The sequence below is a fragment of the Podarcis filfolensis genome, assembly GCF_964270895.1.
Source record: "Podarcis filfolensis genome assembly, chromosome: 7".
Classification (NCBI taxonomy): Eukaryota; Metazoa; Chordata; class Lepidosauria; order Squamata; family Lacertidae; genus Podarcis; species Podarcis filfolensis.
The window spans coordinates 2,609,129-2,631,564 of NC_139603.1; the positions used below are offsets into that span (position 1 = coordinate 2,609,129).

At 42.1% G+C, this 22,436-nt stretch overlaps 2 protein-coding genes across 8 annotated transcripts in view; one reads left to right on the forward strand and one right to left on the reverse strand.

Annotated features, from left to right (window-relative positions):
- Positions 1–8,029, reverse strand: part of CFAP61 (cilia and flagella associated protein 61) — a 126,215-nt gene extending 118,186 nt beyond the window's left edge. For 4 of the 7 annotated variants that reach the window (XM_083624431.1, XM_083624432.1, XM_083624428.1 and 1 more), the window contains exons 1-3: positions 7,913–8,012; positions 4,576–4,741; positions 4,339–4,489 (exon numbers count right to left, since the gene is read on the reverse strand). In XM_083624431.1, coding sequence (XP_083480557.1) covers positions 4,339–4,489; positions 4,576–4,733 — 309 coding nt within the window. In that variant the 5' untranslated portion in view covers positions 4,734–4,741; positions 7,913–8,012. Of the gene's footprint in view, positions 1–4,338; positions 4,490–4,575; positions 4,742–5,268; positions 5,291–7,030; positions 7,134–7,912 lie in introns of those variants that run through there. The other 3 variants (XM_083624433.1, XM_083624429.1, XM_083624430.1) reach the window with 3 other exon arrangements.
- A 50-nt stretch (positions 8,030–8,079) lies between these two features.
- On the forward strand, positions 8,080–21,587 carry CRNKL1 (crooked neck pre-mRNA splicing factor 1). Its single transcript, XM_083624465.1, has 14 exons — positions 8,080–8,159; positions 10,944–11,096; positions 11,949–12,040; positions 12,142–12,300; positions 12,713–12,879; positions 13,771–13,949; positions 15,212–15,382; positions 15,505–15,696; positions 16,599–16,658; positions 17,389–17,469; positions 18,372–18,611; positions 18,825–18,926; positions 20,482–20,730; positions 21,335–21,587. Exons 1-14 carry the CDS (start codon positions 8,112–8,114, stop codon positions 21,497–21,499), a joined length of 2,058 nt encoding a protein of 685 aa, XP_083480591.1. The 5' UTR covers positions 8,080–8,111; the 3' UTR covers positions 21,500–21,587.
- The last annotated feature ends 849 nt before the right edge of the window (positions 21,588–22,436 follow it).

Genomic DNA, 22,436 nt, shown 5'->3' on the forward strand with positions numbered 1-22,436 from the left:
AAGATACAAACAATTCAGCACAACTTCCATTCAATTAAATAAACTGCAAAATGGCAGCTTAGGCACTGATCTTGTAAAATATGTGTACAAAATGCTGCAACAAAATAGTCACATAATTAGATAGCTACAGAATTAAGTCATTTAAAAAAACATCTATTTAAAGCACAACAGTATCAATTACGTTCATTAGCAAGGATAACAGTGCAATCCTATGAGTGTCTACACAGAAGTAGGCCCATTGATTCCAAAGAACTTACTCTCAAGCAGGTGAATATATGTTTGCAGATAAATAGCTTAAATTTACAGATAAATAGCTTAAATACAGATTCAATTTCCACAGGACTGCCAGCATAAACACAGAACTCCTGATAGAGGTATCCCATGGCTGAAAAAGGTTGCTGACCCCTGCTGCTATTCAGCACTGAGGACAGCTCATACTCTAAAGAGATACTGGATTAACAGCTATGGTTAAGGTGGAGCTAGACCTTTAATGACTAATATACTATTTCCAGGGCTGTATTATTTTTTATATTCAAAGCAGTGGCAAACATTTTCAAGAGAAAAGCTTCAGGCAAAAGTTTAACCCTTCCCTTAGCCATTGCGTTCCACTCTCCAAAGCTGGAATGAACTGATGCCTAAAAATGTCAACATGGGAGGCAAACACCTTCCCCAATGAGAGTTCCAAATGAGAAACTGCAACTGATAAGGCCCCATCTCATACCACTATGCCATGGGTCATATCAAAAGGCAGGGCTTCCCTCACTGATCTCAAAAACTTGGTTTGACAGCTATTGGCATAGGTGTCCCCCCTTTAAGTACTTGGGCCCCAAGCTTTTCAGGGCTTGTACATCAGCACCAACACCTTGAATTGGGCCCAACAGCTCACAGATATTCATCTCCTTGACACCTGATGGGAGGATGTTCCACAGGGTGGGCACCAGTACTAAGAAGGCCCTCTGCCTGTTTCCTTGTAACTTCACTTCTCATAGTGAGCTTGATCTCAGTATCTGGGCTGAACAACTGGGGTGGAGACGTTCCTTCAGGTTTACAGTGCCAAGGCCATTTAGGCCTTTAAAGGTCAGCACCAACAGCTTGAACTGTGCTCGGAAATGTACTGGGAGCCAGTGTAAATAAACTGCCCAGGTCCAGGAACATATGGTGAACAAGCCAGAGCTGAGTTTAAGGCAATCTTCACCACTAATCCACCTGGGTCTCTCGAGAGAACTTAGAATTCAGGAGTACCCTGAAGATATGCCCCTATACCTTCTAGGGGAGTGCAACCCCACCCAGAACAGGCCATCTGCCTAATTTTGGAACCAGAGAACCAGTATAGCAGTCGTGTCAGGATTCAGTTTCATTTTAATTAGTCTAGCCCATCACTGTCAATGCCACACAGAATGGTCCATCACCTGTACAGCCTCTTCTGATTCAGGTGGAATGGAGAGAGAGAGCAGGGTATCATCAACACACTGGTGTTGATGATACTCCAAAATGCCAGATGATGTCTCCCCGTGGTATGGGGGGACAAAATGGAACCCTGTTGGGGTTCACAGCCACAACTGCCAAGGACCCAAGCAGAAGTTTATTTTATTTTATTTATTGAATTTATATACCACCCTATACCTGCAGGTCTCAGGGCAGTGAGCCAACAGGTAGGAATATAACCACTGTAACATAGTGCCTCAGCTCCCAAGCCACAGAGTCACTCCAAGAGAATACTGTAGTTGATTATGCTGAATACTGCTAAGAAAACCAATAGGGTAGCACTTCCCTCAGTCTCCCTCCCAGTAATGGTCATCAGAGGATAACTAAGATGTTATGCTGCCAAACCCAGATTGAAACAGACAATCTGTTCCATCTGAGCATGTCTGCAGCTGATCACCATCACTCTCTCAATCAGCTTGTCCAGGAAAGGGATAGCTGAAACTGGGCAAAAATTATCACGGGGCTGGGAGGACCTTTTCAGGAAGGGCTGCACCACCAATACTTTCAAGTGGGAGGGCATCAGTCTTTCCAGCAATGAGGCATTAACAATTCCCAGGACATACCCATCAATTCCCTCCCTGCTAGATCTTAGAATTCATCGTGGGCAAGGATCAAGAGAACATATGGTTAGCCCAAACCTTGCAAACATCTTATCTACATCATCAGCCTGCAGTAAGTGAAACTGATCCCGTAAAGTTTGACCAGAAAGTGCTCTAAACATCTCCACAGGACCTTCATAAACTGTAGTATTAAATTTTGAGTGGAAACCAGCAACTCCTAAGATGGACCATCTTAATTGCCCTACCCTATAGTGGGAGTCAGTTTCAGCAATCCAAATTTCACAGGACAGCAGAGTGACACATATCTATTCTACCGCTGGATCACTCATGATCTGCTCAGCAGGAAAGACCAGATCAAGAGCATGTTCTACAATAAGGTGATAAAGAGGGCAGCTGAATGAATTGATTCCAATGGCAAGTGAAGTGATGTCAGCTAGAGACTAAGAGAGAAGTGCAGTGGCAATGGGGATACATCTTGGACATATATATATATGTAACGAGAGCGGGAAACTGGTTTTAAAGAAATTGTATTAAATGAAATTAATTCAGTTTGATTTGTAATAATTAATAAAATCAATAAAAATAATTGGCAAAAAGGAGCATTTTCTACAATGAGTGCTGGGCCCATGATCAGATAAGGTGGAGCAGTCATGGAAGTCGCAGGACAGTGGAGTAAGTGGTAGATCAGAACAAGACCAGAAGCACTATAGAAGTTTACTAAGAATATACGATGGCTATTTAAAAAAAGGTAAAGGACCCCTGGACGGTTAAGTCCAGTCAGAGGCGACTATGGGCTTGCGGCTCTCATCTCGCTTTTCAGGCTGACGGAGCTGGTGTTTGTCTGTGGACAGTTTTCCAGGTCATGTGGCCATCATGACTAAACCGCTTCTGGCGCCATAGGACACCGTGACGAGTGCCAGAGCGGATGGAAACACTGTTTACTTTCCCGCCACAGCGGTACCTATTTATCTACTTGCACTGGTGTGCTTTTGAACTGCTAGGTTGGCAGAAGCTGGGACAGAGCAAAGGGAGTTCACTCCGTCATGGGGATTCGAACCACCAACTTTCTAATCAGCAAGCCCAAGAGGCTCAGTGGTTTAGACCACAGAGCCACCCGCTCGCCTTATGGTGGCTATATATAGTGTCAGTGAGAATATATGTTAGAAGACATGTATATGCTTCTGACAGCAAAACTTGAGGGTGCACATGCTAGCTAGATAGCAGTTTCATGTGAAGAGTGTAACATCAATGTGTAAATTCAGCTCTGTTCAGAATTGTGGGGGCTTCCCCACAAATAGGCAAAGAAAGCTGAGTGGAGATTATACAGGTGCTGCCTATTTTGGCTTTTTGTTGTTTTTCTCTTCTTATCTTATACCTTCCTCTCTCTACCAACACTTTGGGAAAATTAGCTGCTAAAGGAGATATAGAAAATACATGAAGAAAAGTTACATTTGATAGTCTCTACTTTTTCTATTTACTTCAGGGAGTCTTCCAAATTCTTTTACCATTTAGAGCCCAGCATGCACAGAGGATGGTTTTGACATGATCAGTAGGAAAGATAGACAGGATTTGAATTGGAGTGTAAAAATAAGCCTCTTCTTAGATTCTATAGATCCCACCCCCTTTGGCTTATGACCAAGAAAACGTTTATTTCCACTTATCTTCAAACTGTAGTACATCTTTCCAATGAAGAGTGTGGCTATTCTCCAATATATTCAAGGAGGTATTCCACAGGAAAGAGGCAATGAATCAATGAATTAAAGCAAAATAGCCTGGTTTGCACATAATACTAAACCAAAATATGGCTTAGCATAAATGAACAGTACAGGTACAGAGATCAAAAACCAGACTGCCTCACTCATCCCCTGTTCTGCTGCTGTTATGATGTTAGAAGTGACGCACAGCATTATATGTGAATCTGGGCTTGTAGTTTATTTGGTGTTTACTACTTATGGTTTGCTTGGAACAAGACAAACCACAAGCTGAGATTCACACATAATGCTAAGCCAAATCATGGCTTAGCTCCACGTACTGTGGCAACAGCAGGAGCAGGAAAGGAGGGAAATGGCTGCATTTTCACTCTGTGGAGCAGCATACTTGCTCATTAATGCTTAGCAGTGGTTTAGCTTAGTGTCATGTACATTTCCACATTTACCTTCTTGAACAGGACAATTAAAATTACTGTACTCAAGCGTGCACAGTATAAGTGGGCCTTGTCTATTCTCTGCAATGACCACACACAATATGTAAAACCTTTATCATTAACATTTTGAAGGGAAAAAATGTTCCTTACCGTACACTTGTTTTGAACATAATTTTGTTCTAAGTACTGTTCCCAATTGGCTTGATCAACAACATCCCAATTGGGATAGTCCAGAAATACAGCATGAGCAACAGTTACATTCTTCTGATTAACTAAAGTCACTGCAAGATTGGCTTTTTCTCTGTAAAACAAACATTTAACTTTTGTTAATGAAACAACTAACAGGAAATTAGATGCACTATAAATGGTTGCAATGTTGCAACTTACAAAAGATAGATGACATTAATTCTGCCAAATAATCTTTCTGTATTGTATTTCATGTGTTGGACAATATTAGGAATATCATGGGATTCTGTTCTTCTAGCACTGAATATGACAGAAGATGGTGGGGTAGATGATGCTGTTGCAGGAGACAGTGAAGACATTGTGCATTCTGCAGCAAAAAAGAAAAGAAAATATTTCCTATTCTTCAAATAAATGACTGACAGTAAAACATATCACTGAGAACCACAAAAATGAATTCATACAATTTAAACATAAAATGATTTCAACAGCCAGATACTAGCCACATTTCCCTGAAAGTAGGTCAGATGTATTTGAATTAAACCTACACTTACAATGAAATAAGCTCACTTAGAATTGTAGACTGACGTTTATTTGGTTAGGATTGGGAAATTTGTGATTTATGCTTTATCTGAATGAATGTTACAGAATTTCTATAACTGCTCTGCTTTCACAAAGCAGGTCTACAACACCACCACAGAATCTTCTGGTATTTGTCAGCTGTCACACTTAAATAATGGGAGTTGCCGTTTTGTACAGAGATTGAAAGATCAGTCTAATTCTGTTTGGTTTCCCTTTTGCATGGTTTGCCCCTCATTCCCTTCCATCCCATTTCTGCATAAATGTGTGACAATAAAAAATCACACAAACCTCTGGATCCCCCCATCCCCTGCTTACATTTTCACAACGTAGTCTGCCATTTACAATTTTTATAATCCTGGTAATAGCTGCTTGGAGCAGCTAGGAAGCAAGGTTCTTGTGATAAGAGTGGAAAACAGAGCTACAAATGGTATTGGGAGCATTCCACTCAGAGCACCTCATAGAACTTCAGGGTATGTGTGTGTGTGTGTGTATGTAGCTTCCCATGAAGAATTTGTCTGATCTGTCTGTTATCCAGGTGGTGTGGATCAGGTGAATTCACCTGAAATAGACAGGAGAGGAATCCCACCAAATTTCTCCAGAATCCCTAGTTTTGTAAGGTTATGCTACTGTCCTTAGCACCACTACAGAACTCTAGGAATGGCAGTTGAAGTAGCTGTCTGCGCAAACTGATGGGAGAGTAGACCTAAATGTGTTGAATGGAGATTATTTCAAAGTGAAGTGTGTATAGAAATGGCATGCCTCGAGTACATTCAGGGATAGAGAAGGAAGTTGATAATGTTTGGAGTGTTACTGAGTGTTAAGGTAAAGGTAAAGGGGACCCCAGACCTTTAAAGCCCTAAACGGCCTCGGTCCAGTATACCTGAAGGAGCGTCTCCTCCCCCATCGTTCTGCCCGGACACTGAGGTCCAGCTCCGAGGGCCTTCTGGCGGTTCCCTCATTGCGAGAAGCAAAGCTACAGGGAACCAGGCAGAAGGCCTTCTCGGTAGTGGCGCCCGCCCTGTGGAACGCCCTTCCAGCAGATGTCAAAGCGATAAACATCTACCTGACATTCAGAAGACATCTGAAGGCAGCCCTGTTCAGGGAAGTTTTTAATATGTGACATTTTAGTGTATCTTTCATCTTTGTTGGAAGCCACCCAGAGTGGCTGGGGATAATAATAATAATAATAATAATAATAATAATAATAATAATAATAATAAATTATTATTATTATTATTATTATTATTATTATTATTATTAGGTCCAGTCGTGGCCGACTCTGGGGTTGCGGCGCTCATCTCGCTTTATTGGCCGAGGGAGCCGGCGTACAGCTTCCGGGTCATGTGGCCAGCATGACAAAGCCGCTTCTGGCGAACCAGAGCAGCGCACGGAAACGCCGTTTACCTTCCTGCCAGAGCGGTACCTATTTATCTACTTGCACTTTGACGTGCTTTCGAACTGCTAGGTTGGCAGGAGCTGGGACCGAGCAACAGGAGCTCACCCTGTCGCGGGGATTTGAACCGCCGACCTTCTGATCAGCAAGTCCTAGGCTCTGTGGTTTAACCCACAGTGCCACCCACATCCCTGTTACTACTGAGTGTTAAAAGGAGTCAAAAACATGAAAGGTTATACTAACAAGTGCAATTCTGTCACTACAATCTGCAAGGGTGAGGTCATATTAAATGCTCTCTCTCACAAAAAGTTCCCTACACATTGTAAGTGGCACATCAAGGACAGGACAATTATAAACCTTAATTAATTATACATTTATTCATACATATCCTGCCTTTGTTCCAAAACAGGACTCAAGGTAGTTTACAGATAAAAATAAGAACCATTAAAAATGTGGGAAAAAATCATTAAAAACAATTAAACATTGACAGAATTAAAACTATACATATATAAAATATATTAAAAAAACATACAAATAATTACAATAAAAAGCACATAAACCTTTCCCAGTGATGTGCTAGCTTACTAGGTAGAGATCATTACAAGACATGAGCATCTCCAACCTGCAGGCTAAAGCAATACTGAATTTAACACCTCATTGCTGTTCTTGGCCTGTTCTACAGACCTTATGTAACAGAGAAAGATGGTAGAGTTATTGTGAGGAGAGTTCTCTGATCTTGACCCTGGACAGAGTATGAATCAAGAAGTTCTCCACACTGAGAAAAAGTTCCAAAGTTTTACTGCAGATTGTCTTTAAACTCGGTACAAAAAAGCACACGTCATAAATACAAACCAAGACATTGCTCTTACATACAAACCAACAACTAGCAATGCTGTTCAGTTACCTTTAACTTCATAATATAGTCCAAGAACTATTCTCTCTCTGACCCCAGACAAGCAAGTTGCTTCTGAGAGAGAGCCAGTCTCCCGGTTAACAGAAACACGAAAAGAGAGACTCCGCCCTCTCCTTGCAGCTTGAGCCGCGCCAGCCCCTCCCGAAGCAAAGCGGGGCCCTGCCTCCCGGGGCAGCAGGATCCCGCCCAGGCCCGCCTCGCCCAGGCTGCCCCTCGGGAGGGAGGGGCGGGGGCTGCCTCCCCTCGGGGGTCTCCACCTGCTGCTCGGCGTGAGGCAGAGAAGCCACCAGGCCTCGGATTCCCTCGGCAACCTTGACGCAGATCTTCTTTCCTCCCTTGTTCCTGGCGCCGCTCTGCACCGACCCTCCTTCCCCGGGCGAATCCCTCCCCGCAGCGAGTTCGGGGCTCGCCTCGGGTGTCAACCCGTCACGCTGCTCCCCCCTACAAGCGCAGACCTCCGCCTGACATTTCACGCGCGTGACGCCTGGATGAAGGAGCCCCGCCCGGGACCCCTCTTCACGCTGCCGGTCTGAGGGCTCCCAAATGGCGGGATCAGAGCAGGTGCTGCGGCAGCTTCGAATCAGGGCCGTGTGGAGTTGGAAGGGATCCCCGAGGGTCATCTGGCCTCTGCTGGGGGACAGCCGGGGACTCACCTGCCCAGCCGGGGCTGCCGCCCGTCCGCGCCGCTTTCTTCCGGGGCTCGGGCTCCGCTCGCGAACTGCCTCGGACGCGCTTGGTCGTTGCTATGGCGACGCAGAGGCGCGGCCTCCCGCCGCGCGCGGCATGCTGGGATGCTGACGAGGTCAAAGGGGAGGGGGCGGGGCCGGAGACCCGCTCGAGACGGAGGGGAAGATGGCGTCTACGGCGGCCGGGAAGCAGCGGATCCCTAAAGTGGCGAAGGTGGGGCGCGGGGTGCGGCCTGGGCGCGTGAGGCCTGGGCCTCCGTGGGCCTGGCGAGGCCTTGACTTCCCGAGCAAAGCTGAATGGGGGGGAGGAAGCAGGCAGGTGAAAGCCGAGAGAGATGGCAGGGACCCGAAAGGGGGAGGCAGGAGCCTTCCTTCGGGCTGTGGTCGGCCGGAGGAGGAAGACGGGGTGCAAATCAACGCGCTATTTATTTACTTAGAGCATTTGTACCCCGCTCGTCAGCCCAAAAGGCTTCCATGAAATCGAAACAAGACATTCCCAACCCGCAGGCTTGCATTCTAATGAACAAACAAACAGGCAAATTAATAAAAATGCAACGCACAAGGAACGCGGAACAAGGAGGGAAGTGGGAAATAAAACTCTTAAAAAAGGCACCATATCTATAATGGGTCCCACTGGTTGGCCTCCCGTGGATGCTTTGCTTGAGATTCCTGCATTGCAGGGGTTGGATTAGGTGACCCTCCGGGAACCTTACAGCTCTGCAGTTGTATGATAGTACAGTAGTAGTAGCACTAAAGATGCTTAGGAAGGCAGGTGCAACCTGATGCAGAAGAAGATGGGGCATTTCATGAACCTGGGACCCCCAGGGTCATGTATTCCCCTACAGGAAATACCGGAGTAGACATGCAGCGTTTCCACCATACAGACCTAGTGCTTGAATCAAGAGGAGAGGATGCGGTCAAAGTTCCCCCAAGTATAAGGCAGTGATAATTAAGAACTAAGCCTGGGAGCTGTAACCCCCACCCCCAGATTCCCTCATGAAACTGATCTGCATCATGACATCAGTCTGGTCAGAGGGAGGATCATGGGGGAAAACAAAACCCAGATGATGACCACCAGCAGAACACTGCTGCTGATGCCAGTGAATTTTGTGCCCCCTAATTTCACTCTTCTGGAGGGTGGTACAAATGCCCAACCCTCATTTTTGGCACTTGCAAAATGGGACAGCAAAATAGGAGGGATACCTCCTATTGGCTCAGCCACACAAATGCAACCTTTTCCCATGGAGTTGCATGCTTATTCAGAAGTAAAGCAACACTACTAGGTTTGACCATACTGAAACCCTAAATGAGGGGTTTTGTTTTGTTTATTGAATGTATATGCCACCCTTCATCCAAGCATCACAGGATGGCTTACAGTATAAAAGCACAAAAATACATTTGGACTGGGGCTTGCTTTTGAGGACCATACTTAAATTCCATGCACATTTGGTTATACGTAGTGGGATTTGGTTCTGAGTAGATGCGGGCTGGGACGCGGGTGGCGCTGTGGGTAAAACCTCAGCGCCTAGGACTTGCCGATCGCATGGTCAGTGGTTCGAATCCCCGCGGCGGGGTGCGCTCCCGTTGTTCGGTCCCAGCGCCTGCCAACCTAGCAGTTTGAAAGCACCCCCGGGTGCAAGTAGATAAATAGGGACTGCTTACCAGCGGGAAGGTAAACGGCGTTTCCATGTGCTGCGCTGGCTTGCCAGATGCAGCTTGTCACGCTGGCCACGTGACCCGGAAGTGTCTGCGGACAGCGCTGGCCCCCGGCCTCTTAAGTGAGATGGGCGCACAACCCTAGAGTCTGGCAAGACTGGCCCGTACGGGCAGGGGTACCTTTACCTTTACCTAGATGTGGGGTATAAAGTAGTTTTGTTTACTTTTTTAGAGAAGAAGAAACTTTAGCAGGCACAGTTTGTTGTGCAGAAAGCAAGAAAAACTGCACTTGCTGAAATTTCTTTTCCTTCACAACTGTTAAAACGAATGGGAGTCATTTGTATCTTGCCACCCTCCCTGAAAGGGAAGTTGAAATAAAGTATAGCCACCACCCTTTTATTAAGCAAATTTTGGATGACCCAACCATTTGCTGTCTTGAGCAGCACAAAACAAGTGGACCAAAAAGGATTTTATTGTGACCACAGTAAAACTATAGATTGACATTATTTTTTATTGTTGAATTCAGAGGCAACACCTGCCCTATCTGGCAACATTGTGTCAAACTGCATACAGTCAGCCGCCATCTTAATGGCAGAGCATTGGTAGAGGGCATGCTGATTAATTCTACCTTTCCTAATGATCATCATGATTCATGCAAAATGTACAGTTATCTATTAGGATACCTTTTTTTAATGAGAAATTGCTCCTGACAGCAAAAACAATGTCTGTAAAAACTCATTGTGTAATTCCCAAATTACAAATAACTAAAAATGCTATAAATAGATTACATCTTGGAATCAAAAAGTGTTCTGATAAGAATGGAACAACCAAAACTTCAAACAAAATAGAATCATTTAGATTGTGTGAGTGTAAAGAAAGGGTTAATTCCTCTTCTGGTGAATGACGTAATTTTTTATTTTTGAAAGGCAAATTGACCTGAAAGATTGCATTTTGTCATGGCCAACATTTCTATCATAGCATCACATACACTGCATGAGCGAACTTTATTGATTTTTTAAAAAATGACTTTGCACATATATTTCTGTTTCACAAGAAACCCTATAGGTAACTTTTAAGAATAAAATAAAATATTAAGAATATCTGTTGCAGTGTTGTCCTGAATTACAGAAGGTTTCTGGTACTTTTACATAAAATATATATATATATGTGTGTGTGTGTGTGTGTGTGTGTGTATGTGTGTGTGTGTGTGTGTGTGTGTGTATATATATATATATATATATATATATATATATATATGTAGTGAACACTTGTGGAATTACATTTGTTACTCCATGCATAGAATGCTAAAATATGTCATCACAAGAAATGGTTTGTCCCCCAGGTGAAAAACAAAGCCCCAGCAGAGGTACAGATCACAGCAGAGCAACTTTTAAGAGAAGCTAAAGAAAGAGAACTTGAGCTTCTTCCCCCACCACCTCAACAGAAGATCACAGATGAAGAGGAGCTAAATGATTATAAACTTCGAAAAAGAAAGGCAAGTAAACATGCTTATCGAATGCTAAATATTTGGGTTTTATTTATTTGAACTTGTATCCCAGAATCTCTTGATGTGTAATAACTTGCTGAAACATACTGTAACCTTAAAAAACCCTTTCCCTCCGTGGCTTAAGTCTGGCTTCCTGATGCTAACCATACAATACTTCGCTTCCTAAAAGGTTTCATTCTAGGGACGCTCAAGAGGAAGGAGTTCTATACACGTGGAAGAGCTACTCCAGACTTTCACTAGCTATTAAGAACACATCTTCATATGAAGTTGTCACTTGCTGGGTTTTTTGGGGAACATGATGATATATAAGAAAAGTAGTGTTCTCTAAGATAGTTGCTTCTGAGAAGTGCTATCAGTGGATTGATTGATAAAATTATCCTTTAATAGTGGCATTTCAGTATTTGTCATTATTCTTTCAACAACATATATCATTCAACACCTTAGTCTCTAAGCAGTGTACAGTAAACTTAAAAAGATAAAATCGGTAAAGCCATAAAAAATTAAATGCCTGCTGAAATAAAGGTGCCAAAAGTTTGACAGGGAGGGGGCTTGTCTGATCTCAAATGGGAAGAAATTCTACAGAGTTGGGCCCACAATACTGAATACATAGTTGTGCATCTGAGCCATGGGACCCCACTATCACAAACTCTCCTGAAGACCTCAGTGATCAAGGCAGGGTTATAAGGAATCAGGCAGTCCTTAAGGTATGCTGGACCTAAATCACATGACTGAATACTTCTCCATGATTAAAAAAAACACACCAGAACTCAGACAGTCAAATTCCATACCAATCTCCTTTTGGTTATACAGTACAGTTACACACTCTACTTTTCTCCCTAGACCTTTGAAGATAATATAAGAAAAAACCGGACAGTTATCAGTAACTGGATCAAGTACGCACAATGGGAGGAAAGCCTCAAAGAAGTACAAAGGTACTTTGTTAAGAGTTGCATTTCAAGCACCAACTTACAGTGCCCAGCTCTCTATAATATGAATCACACACATATTAATTTCAACAATGTTTTGCACTCAGGGCTCGTTCCATCTACGAACGTGCTCTAGATGTAGACTACCGAAATGTCACCCTTTGGCTGAAGTATGCCGAGATGGAAATGAAGAACCGCCAAGTTAATCATGCCCGAAACATCTGGGATCGTGCTATTACTACTCTACCAAGAGTCAACCAGTTCTGGTAAGCGAAGTATGGCTTGCTGCTTGACAGACAAATCAGTAAACCAGAGTATATCTTCCTATCTAAATGGGTGACAAAGCATCCATTTCTGATCATCTGAAAAGTATTTGATAAAAATAAATAAATACTGTATTGGAAAGTGTATTTATTGTATTCTATAGATTGTAGTTTTCTGAAAAAAAGAGGTCACTGCATCTTGCATAGTTATTGGTGAACTATTTGCTTACCCTGGGCGATGACCAGGATCCAAAATAGGAATCTGTACTTGGGTGTGCTAGATACCAAATGTGCAAGCACTCTGTATTCAAGAACCATATGTGATTTTAAAAAAAGATATTAACTAGAACATAGACTTATGTGTGAAGAGTGATTAGCCTGGGTTAAGCTTCTTACGTTGCTTTTATTTGGAAAGGTACAAATACACTTACATGGAAGAGATGCTGGGAAATGTTGCTGGAGCCCGCCAGGTGTTTGAGCGCTGGATGGAATGGCAGCCAGAAGAACAATCCTGGCATTCTTACATTAACTTTGAGCTGAGGTACAAGGAGGTGGACAGAGCACGCTCTATATATGAGAGATATATCCTTTTGAGGCTGCTTCTATTTCAGCCTAATGTTTTACTTTTCTGCTGTTGCTTTGTTCACATTTTGACTTTAGGCCAAATGAAAGCAGCATCTTTCCAACCTGGTTATCTGCGGAATGTAGAAATTATAGGAATTTGGATGTTGAAGGAGAAGGGTACTAACTTACCTGTCTTCCTGACAGCTAATTTCCTATGTTGAGGAATATTGTTTTTACTTTGAAGGAGCCTTCAGTCATGTGATTATTCTCTTGCCATCTGAATCCTTAGAGGCCAGATACAAGTGTATCACTTCAGAGGCCCTGTGTGTCACCTTTTCATCTGCTACTGAAACTTAGCAGCAAAAGACGCCATTCCAAAAGCATGATCCTATGCAGACATAGGTGCACCTTGGCTCCCTGTTGGATGAGACTACATGTTGTGCATTCAGTTATGCTCAGTGACCGCAATGCTTTCACTAATTCTGCCTGGTATGAATTAGGCTTTGAAGAAACCAGTTTTTATCTTGAATGTTGTTGGGTTGAGAGTAACATAACAGGAGACGTGCTTAAACATGTGAGAAGCATGCAACATTGGAAGGAAGGGATTTGCTTTCACATCAGGACCCACATGCACAAAAGTGTCTTGGAGGTTATATAGGATATAGGTGCCCCTTAATTCTGCCAGCTTGATTGAGATTTAAAAACAACAACAAATTATTTGAGTCTTGCTGCATTTACCAGTTTCCCAAAATCTTAGATCTGTATCCTAAATCATTCTGTTTCCCCATGAAATATAAAACTTCGCCATCCTTTTGTTACCCTTGCATAATATATTTGTGGCATTTTATTCTTAAAAGTTAGAAGTTAAAATGAAATTCTTCATACTTTGAATTCCTTAACATCTTCCACTTGTCATTGTGCATCCTGATGTTAAGAACTGGATTAAGTATGCCCGTTTTGAAGAAAAACATAGTTATTTTGCCCATGCAAGGAAAGTATTTGAGAGAGCAGTGGAATTCTTTGGAGAAGAACATATGAATGAGCATCTGTATGTAGCTTTTGCCAAATTTGAAGAGAACCAGAAAGAGGTAACATTTTGCTTATTAGAAAATATAGCTTGCATTTTGCAATCGAATGTATGTTTTTGACTGATACTGCAAAACTTTCCTTTCCCAGTCAGTGTTTCCCACCGCCAGATTCCCATCCATCTGTGCTTGTTCTTCAGCTTGCTCTGTATGGGTTTGTTAGTTGCCTGACAGTTGCCTGAAAAGGTGAAGGTGTCTTGCTTTCAGAGTTCCTATTTATCAGGTCTGCATGTGTGTGCTAAAGTCCACCTATCAATTGTGGACATTCTTTAAGAATTTAATACCTTAGTGAGCAAGCGAAGCCCAAACATCTTCATTCATTTTCTTTCTCAGTATCTCAAGGCAGTTTGAGGGTTGGGGGAGGAAGTGGGAATGGGGGAAAAAAGTTAAAATTTTACATATTGGGCATGATTTATAGAATCATAGAACTGTAGAATTGGAGGAGGCCCAAGGGTCATCTAGTCCAACCCCCTGCAATGCAGGAATCTCAGCTAAAGCATTCATGACAGACAGCCATCCAACCTCTGCTTAAAAAGCTCCAAGGAAGGAGAGTCCACAGCCTCCCAAGGGAGTCTGTTCCACTGTCGGAACAGCTCTTACTGTCAGAAAGTTTTCCTGATGTTTAGTCGGAATCTCCTTTCTTGTAACTTGAAGCCATTGGTTCACCTCCTACCCTGTGGAGCAGGAGAAAGCAAGCTTGCTCCATTTTCCATGTGACAGCCCTTGAGATAGTTGAAGATGACTTTCATCTCTCCTCTCAGGCTAAACATCACCAGCTCCTTCAACTGTTCTACACAATTTTAATATGGAAATAACATTATTTCAGTAGAACATTACTTCCAAATAAATTGCTTAAGTATTGTGACTTGGGTCTATTTGTTTCTGTTGTTGTCGGTTTCTAGCAACTAGACCACAGTGCAACATAGAACTTATATTGGGCTTCTTGGTTTTAAAAAAAATGTTAGCTTATATATATTTGAGCAAAATGAGAACCTTGTTATATGCTCAAGCTGATAGTTGTATCTCTTGCCTTGTAGAACTTTACTCTGAGAAATGGCTGAGGATTTGAGTTGTGAGTCAGTGCACACGGAGTCAGATTGTTGGTTCATCTAGTCCTGTACTGTTTATTCTTCAAGGTCTCAGCCAGGGTTCTTTCCCAAGATCATCTGCCTATCCTTTAACTGAAAAGCTTGTGCCAGAGAGTGGTACTACGCATTCATGTAGAGCATATTTCTCCGTGCTTTCTAAGCTGTTGCTTTTTCCAGTTTGAAAGGGTGAGAGTAATCTATAAATACGCCCTGGACAGAATCCCAAAGCATGAAGCTCAAGAGCTCTTCAAAAATTACACCATTTTTGAGAAGAAGTTTGGGGACCGACGAGGAATCGAGGATATTATAGTTAGCAAGAGAAGATTCCAATATGAAGAAGAAGTGAAAGTGAGTGCAGCAACTGCTGGGGGCAAATGGAAGCATAAACTTTTATGACAGTTCCCTGAACTGCCATCTCCAGAATACTACTAAGAACTTGTATTTCTGAAGTTCTCTGTTCTCTCTTAAAGGCTAATCCACATAATTATGATGCCTGGTTTGATTACCTGAGGCTTGTGGAAAGTGATGCGGATCCTGATGCTGTACGTGAAGTTTATGAACGAGCCATTGCCAATGTTCCTCCAATTCAAGAAAAGAGGCACTGGAAGAGGTATATCTATCTGTGGATCAATTATGCACTGTATGAAGAGCTAGAGGCAAAGGTACAACTCCTGAATTTCTTTGATTTTTTGAGTAACCAAATGTGACTTGCGTTTACCTATGGAATTATTTTAAATAAATTATTAATTTATGTGTGTGTGTATGTGTATATGTGTATATGTATATGTATAAATGATGACTCATTCAAGTGGGCAAAATCCATTTGCTGCCCTTCAATTTATTCTGCCCCCTCCCTGTCAATTAAAAAACAGTAACAATCAGAACAACATAAACAGTAGAACAATGATTAAAAGCAGCATTTAAAAACTAAAACAGAGATAAAAATACGCATCATTTATTTAAAAGCCTTGGAAGTGAAAAGGCTTCCACCCAGTGCCCAGAAGGATAACAGCATGGGCACCATGTGAGCCTCTCTGGGAAAAGAGTTCCACTGCCACGGTGCAAGAGGGGAAAGGAGCACCTATCGTTACTTTCACCCTCTGGTTACTTCCAGACGTCCTGTTAAACAGTCTCGATGCATAGGCAGTTTGGTGTACAGGAAAATGGTCCCTGAGAAAAGGGGGCCCCAGGTTGTATTAGGGCTTTAAAGGAATCTGAATTGTGCTCCGAAATGGAGCAGAAAACACTGAAACACTTCGAGCCACTGGTGTGATATGTGCCGAATATCTAGTTGCAATTAGTAGTATAGCAGCTATATTTTGAACCCCCTAGAGAGTAAAAGGGAGAATGAGGAGAAATGGGGACAGGAAGAGAAGGTGAAGAGGGTGAAAAGCTGATGGTGGAGAGCTATAAGCAGGTCTAGGTTTCTAGAGTAGGAGTACAGGTTTAAGTAGTATAACTAACACAGGCAACAAGATAGACAATTTTCCTAAGGGGCATTCTGAATATAATTGCTTAGAAGCATTTGTTCTGAATATGTGACATAGAATGTGTTCTTTCTCAGGATCCAGAGCGGACAAGACAAGTGTATCAAGCTTGTGTTGAACTCATTCCTCATAAAAAGGTACTACATTCTGTTGTATGCCTGGGGTTCGTACATAAGGGTGTACATGTGTGAGTGGAGGTCATTTTTCACCTCCCCTGTCAAGAGTCCCCCTGTCTAGAAATATTGGCCCTGTTTTGGCTATGGTTCATTGAAGCAATAAAAGCTGGTTGCAGTTGATTTCTCCCATAGTCTAAACCTGTTCACATCCTCTCAGAAACAAGTTACACTTTGCCCCATGGGACTTGCAGGAAGGTAAGTGAACATAGGCTTGCCAGAGACAAAAAAGACAGCTACACAATGACGTGAGTTCTCTGGGAAAACTTGAATTGGAAAATTGCCTATGCAAATTAGAACATTTTCTGATGTCCCTAGAGAGTGATACTATATGGCAATGTATTTACTTCTATTTATTAAACTAATTAAGAATTTTGAAACTGCCAAGCTTTTCTAATATTTGCAACTGGCATCCATTAATTGTTACTCTTGAACTTATGAAACAAAATATTCAATGGAAAAGAAAGCATTGGACAGTTTTCTGCAGAATTTACCCCCTGCCATCACTGCAGCAACACACACAGATATGGCTCTCCATGTGTTTCAAAAAAACTCTTTAACGGGGGAAATGCTTTGTGCTTGTTAAAAACCATTCTTTGGGACAAATTTTCTGCTTTGGCATATTTAAGAAGACATTATTTTAGTTGAATTGGAGGCATTGCTCTCAGAGAATCTATATTATTTCTCTTTTCAGTTTACATTTGCCAAAATATGGCTGTTGTATGCTCAGTTTGAAATAAGACAGAAGAATCTCCAGTTTGCCAGGCGAGCATTGGTAAGGAAAATAAAGTGATTGTCCAAGTTAATTCCTTTGTGATACAATGAGGGTGATCAGCTGATCTGTCATGATTTGTCATCATTTTTTAAAGAAAAATGTTTATTGATTTGTATTTCCATATTGAACAACAATTACAGATAACAAAACTTGCTATCTTGTTTCATATAAAAGCAACAGTATTTCTCCAGCTCTGTAATTCTATAATTATGGGGCTATACAGCTACTGAAAGTATCTGATTCAAATGGTTAGTCGGTACAGCTAAAGATCCTTCCATATTTTATCAAGGGGCAGTTTTTGAATTTTGTTGTTAGCTGTTGAAGTGAGGGTTAAGTGTAACACTGCATTTCCCAATGCCATAGATAACCTTCTACCAGTGATCATTTGCATTTGTCCCCAGGGATGGACCGATCTACCCAGTGGGGTTTCTAAGCTGAATTGGAAGGGGGGGGTCAGGCCACTTCCTTCCCGACAAATTGATTTAGCCTATAGAAATGCTCCATCCCTAGTTTGCTTCTTTAGCCAAGTTCTGGTAAGGAAAAGGAACCCCCTGGACCTGATCAACACTATGGGCACCACAGGGTAATTGACTTTCATTTAAGGAAGTGTCTTTCTACCACCATTAGCCATTGGACCACTTGCCAGAAGTTTTGTCTCTCTTCCTCCTGCACATGTTTACTGGTGGGTCTGACCTTCTTTTGTAATGTATATTGAACAGGCCCAAAATATAACATTCTAACCATGATAGCTGTAGTTGTCAGGGCATGTCAAAACTGGGAGTGAGAATCAGACCTTAGAAGCCCACTCACTGTAATTTTGGGTGAGCCTCAAAAAAGCATGTTTGAATCTTGTGCTCTTTCTCTAACAGGCTTTGGGCAATTTCTGACTCTACTCTTTACAGGGAACATCCATAGGTAAATGTCCAAAGAACAAACTGTTTAAAGGCTACATTGAACTGGAGTTGCAGCTACGAGAATTTGATCGTTGCCGGAAACTGTATGAGAAATTTCTAGAGTTCGCACCTGAAAACTGCACATCATGGATCAAGTTTGCAGAGTTAGAAACCATTCTTGGTGATGTTGATAGGGCCAGAGCTATATATGAGTTGGCTATTGGCCAGCCACGATTAGACATGCCAGAGGTAAGAGGGGTGCTGGAGTTTGCTGTGCTCTGCAACATATTTTTCTCTGGAGGGAATATATTATAACTCGGCTAATATGGGAGTAATAAACAGATTTGGATTTTGAATACAAAGTGCAATGGTCTGCTGCAGCTGATTGCCCAGACAACCTATTTATGTGGGAATGTTCACTTTGCTGTACCTTAATAACTGGCCTGTCTGCTTTCCTACTAGGTTCTTTGGAAATCTTACATAGACTTTGAAATTGAACAAGAGGAATATGAGAACACAAGAAATCTTTATCGGCGATTGCTTCAGAGAACACAGCATGTCAAGGTTAGGCAGAACTAGGTTCCACTGTAGTTCATTGGTACAAAAGGCTGTGTGCAGTTTTTTTGAAGCTTAAGTAAGCCCACTGGAGAAGTCAGCAAGCTTGTAATTTAGGCTACCTTGATAGAACTGTTAATTTAATTCTGGTTTGCTTAGAAAATGAATGAGTTTATTTTGATGGGGTTGCCTTTAAAATTGCTACAGAATTTTAAGGCCTGGGGCAATATAGGCCAGGAGAACTTACTGAGCTCTTAAACAGCATTCAGCATGGCCCACATCACACCCAAACTGATCCATCTTTCAGGGCTTTGGAACCAATAGAGCAAAGAAGCCAACTTACTACTACATACAGTGGTACCTTGGGTCAAGAACTTAATTCGTTCTGGAGGTCTGTTCTTAACCTGAAACTGTTCTTAACCTGAAGCACCACTTTAGCTAATGGGGTCTCCCGCTGCTGCTGTGCTGCCGCCGCCCAATTTCTGTTCTCATCCTGAAGCAAAGTTCTTAATCGGAGGTACTATTTCTGGGTTAGCAGAGTCTGTAACCTGAAGCGTCTGTAACCCGAGGTACCACTGTATTGAAAAGCAAATGCTGTGGTGCCTAAGTTTAAGAACAGCCCTGTTTACAAACTATTCAGTATACGAACTTTGCAAAACTGGAAGTAGTGTTCCGGTTAGCAAACTTTACCTTGGTCTAAGAATGGAATCCGAATGGTGGAAGCGCACCGGTGGCAGGAGGCCTCATTAGGGAAAGCACGCCTCGGTTTAAGAACATTTCGGTTTAAGAACGGACTTCCAGAACGGATTAAGTTCATAAACCGAGGTACCACTGTAGATGTTGCCAACAGTGTAGGGACAGCTTGCATTTTTTCCAGTTGGAGTGATGGTCCAACAAACAGTCTGCCTTTCCTGTCTTTGGCCACAAGGTGGAGCTACAACCTATCATATCCATGACATCTGTCATGCAATTTAGTGAGGGGAAATGTGGATAGGGAATTCAGCCATCCATCATTTTAAGTTTTAATGCCTCTGGTGTAGGGACTGACTAAATTAGAGACCTGCTCCATAATCCACATCTTCATACCTTTGTCCAGACACCCCTCACAATCACCTCTGAAGCTACTGGGCAATACAGTCTTTGTTTAGCAGATCCCATATATGTCTTGTTCCTCCATTCAAAATGTATGACAATTCTTCTTTTCAGATGGTACTTTTTCTCCCTCACCTTTCCTTACCCAGTTTTTAAAAAATTATTATTTTTGTGTGTGCTTTTGAGAGCAATCTGTCTTCTAAGTCATACACTTAGAAATAAAATAAAATAATTTAATTCAATGCTCCATTTTAATAAGAACTATAAAAAATCCAAAACACCTTTTCTCACTTCTACAATATATTCTCTTATTTATTGCTATGAGCGCTGCATGCAGCATATACAGCTCCAGAGCAGAGCACTTGATACGCATTATATAACAATGGATTAGTGTTAAACCCTTTGGCAGCTTGTTTTCCTGTGTAAAAATTTGCCATATACGCTAATATGGACTTATTTGGTTTTGCTGTAGGTGTGGATCAGTTTTGCTCAGTTTGAACTCTCAGCAGGGAAAGATGACAGCTTACCACGGTGTCGGCAAGTATATGAAGAGGCTAATAAAACAATGAGAAATTGTGAGGAAAAAGAGGAGAGGCTTATGCTTCTGGAATCCTGGAGAAACTTTGAAGAGGAATTTGGAACCGAATCCAGCAAAGAGAGGGTAGACAAACTCATGCCAGAGAAAGTCAAGAAGAGGAGGAAACTTCAAGCTGAAGATGGGGTAAGAGCACAAGCTGGAGACCTGGCTTTGCATGCTTGGTGGTGGCTTTTCAAGAAGCAATTTATACACCAGCAGAATCAAATGAAGGTTTGTGTGAGCTATACTGGTGTGGGCTGTGTGGAGTGTATAAGTGTGCATGTGCACACACAATTCATTGATTTACCGTGGAATTTTATTCATAAGTTCTGTTGTTCGGTAGGACTTGCTATCAGGTACACATGTATAGCAGCCTTAATTTGTGTACTGCTTCATAGCAGTGCTTTTGAAGTGGTATGGAATAAAAATTAAAAACCACTCAAACCAAAACCTAAGTATTCACACAAGTAATAATATAAAAGTTTTCTAAAACACATGGCAGGTGGAGCCTGGGCTTCTCCCCGGCATTAGTTTTCTTTGGGCAGCTTTTTCTGGAAAGGGGGGCATTCAAAGATGCAGCTTCCTAATATGCAGCATGAAGTGCTATTATGCTGCTATTTTAAACTGTCTATGAAACATCAACTATTGCATGGAAACACTAGTGAGAGCAGGAAAATTTATGTCTGATAAAGAAACAAGCAGGCATAATGTTTTGGGTGTCTAATTATGTTAACTTTTCTCCTTCTAGTCTGATGCTGGCTGGGAAGAATACTATGATTACATCTTCCCAGAAGATGCTGCCAATCAGCCCAACCTCAAACTGCTTGCAATGGCTAAACTCTGGAAGAAGCAGCAACAAGATGATGATCCAGAGAGAGATCCAGACAAGGATGTGGATGAAAGCAGTCCCTAATACCACACTTGCTTTCCCTGTTCGATTTTGTACAGAATTTTTGCCAATGAATACAATAAATATTTCCAAAAAATATCACTGGCAATGTTTGAAATGCAAGAAAGAACCATTAACACTTCATCTAGTAGTAGTAATGTTATGTGTCCATGTGTGGGAAAAAGAGATGGGCAGCACCAGAAAACGAAATTAGAAGTATATCCCTGAAGCATTATTCACAGATGGAAATTTATTCTTTTATAAAAGATTTCCATTGCCCCAATTACAAAATCTATAGATCGGAGAGTTTCAGGCCTGAGAAATGAGCTATTACTGCCAGGGTGTGATAAGATACATCATTCAAAACCTGTTTGAAGACCGCATCATGATAACTGTTTCATTATACAGTGGTACCTTGGATTAAGAACTTACCGTATTTTTCGCTCTATAAGACGCACCAGACCACAAGACGCACCTAGTTTTTGGAGGAGGAAAACAAGAAAAAAAATATTCTGAATCTCAGAAGCCAGAACAGCAAGAGGGATCGCTGCACAGTGAAAGCAGCAATCCCTCTTGCTGTTCTGGCTTCTGGGATAGCTGCGCAGCCTGCATTCACTCCATAAGACGCACACACATTTCCCCTTACTTTTTAGGAGGGAAAAAGTGAGTCTTATAGAGCAAAAAATACGGTAATTTGTTCTGGAGGTCCGTTCTTAACCTGAAACTGTTCTTAACCTAAGGTACCAATTTAGCTAATGGGGCCTCCCACTGCTGTCGCATGATTTCTGCTCTCATCCTGAAGCAAAGTTCTTAACCCGAGGTACTATTTCTGGGTTAGTGGAATCTGTAACCTGAAGCGTCTGTAACCCGAGGTACCACTGTATTTGACCCAGCAATACATTGTGAACAGCATTCAAAATTTCAGGGGGTGGTATAATTGTGAGCAATTTGAGAAGTCAGC

Excerpts from the sequence above, each read along its gene's own strand:
- CRNKL1 (XM_083624465.1), top strand. The coding sequence starts at position 8,112 with ATGGCGTCTACGGCGGCCGGGAAGCAGCGGATCCCTAAAGTGGCGAAG. Across the intron at positions 12,880-13,770 it reads ACGCTCTATATATGAGAGAT|TTGTCATTGTGCATCCTGAT; the intron begins ATATCCTTTTGA and ends AACATCTTCCAC. Across the intron at positions 15,383-15,504 it reads AATATGAAGAAGAAGTGAAA|GCTAATCCACATAATTATGA; the intron begins GTGAGTGCAGCA and ends TCTCTCTTAAAG.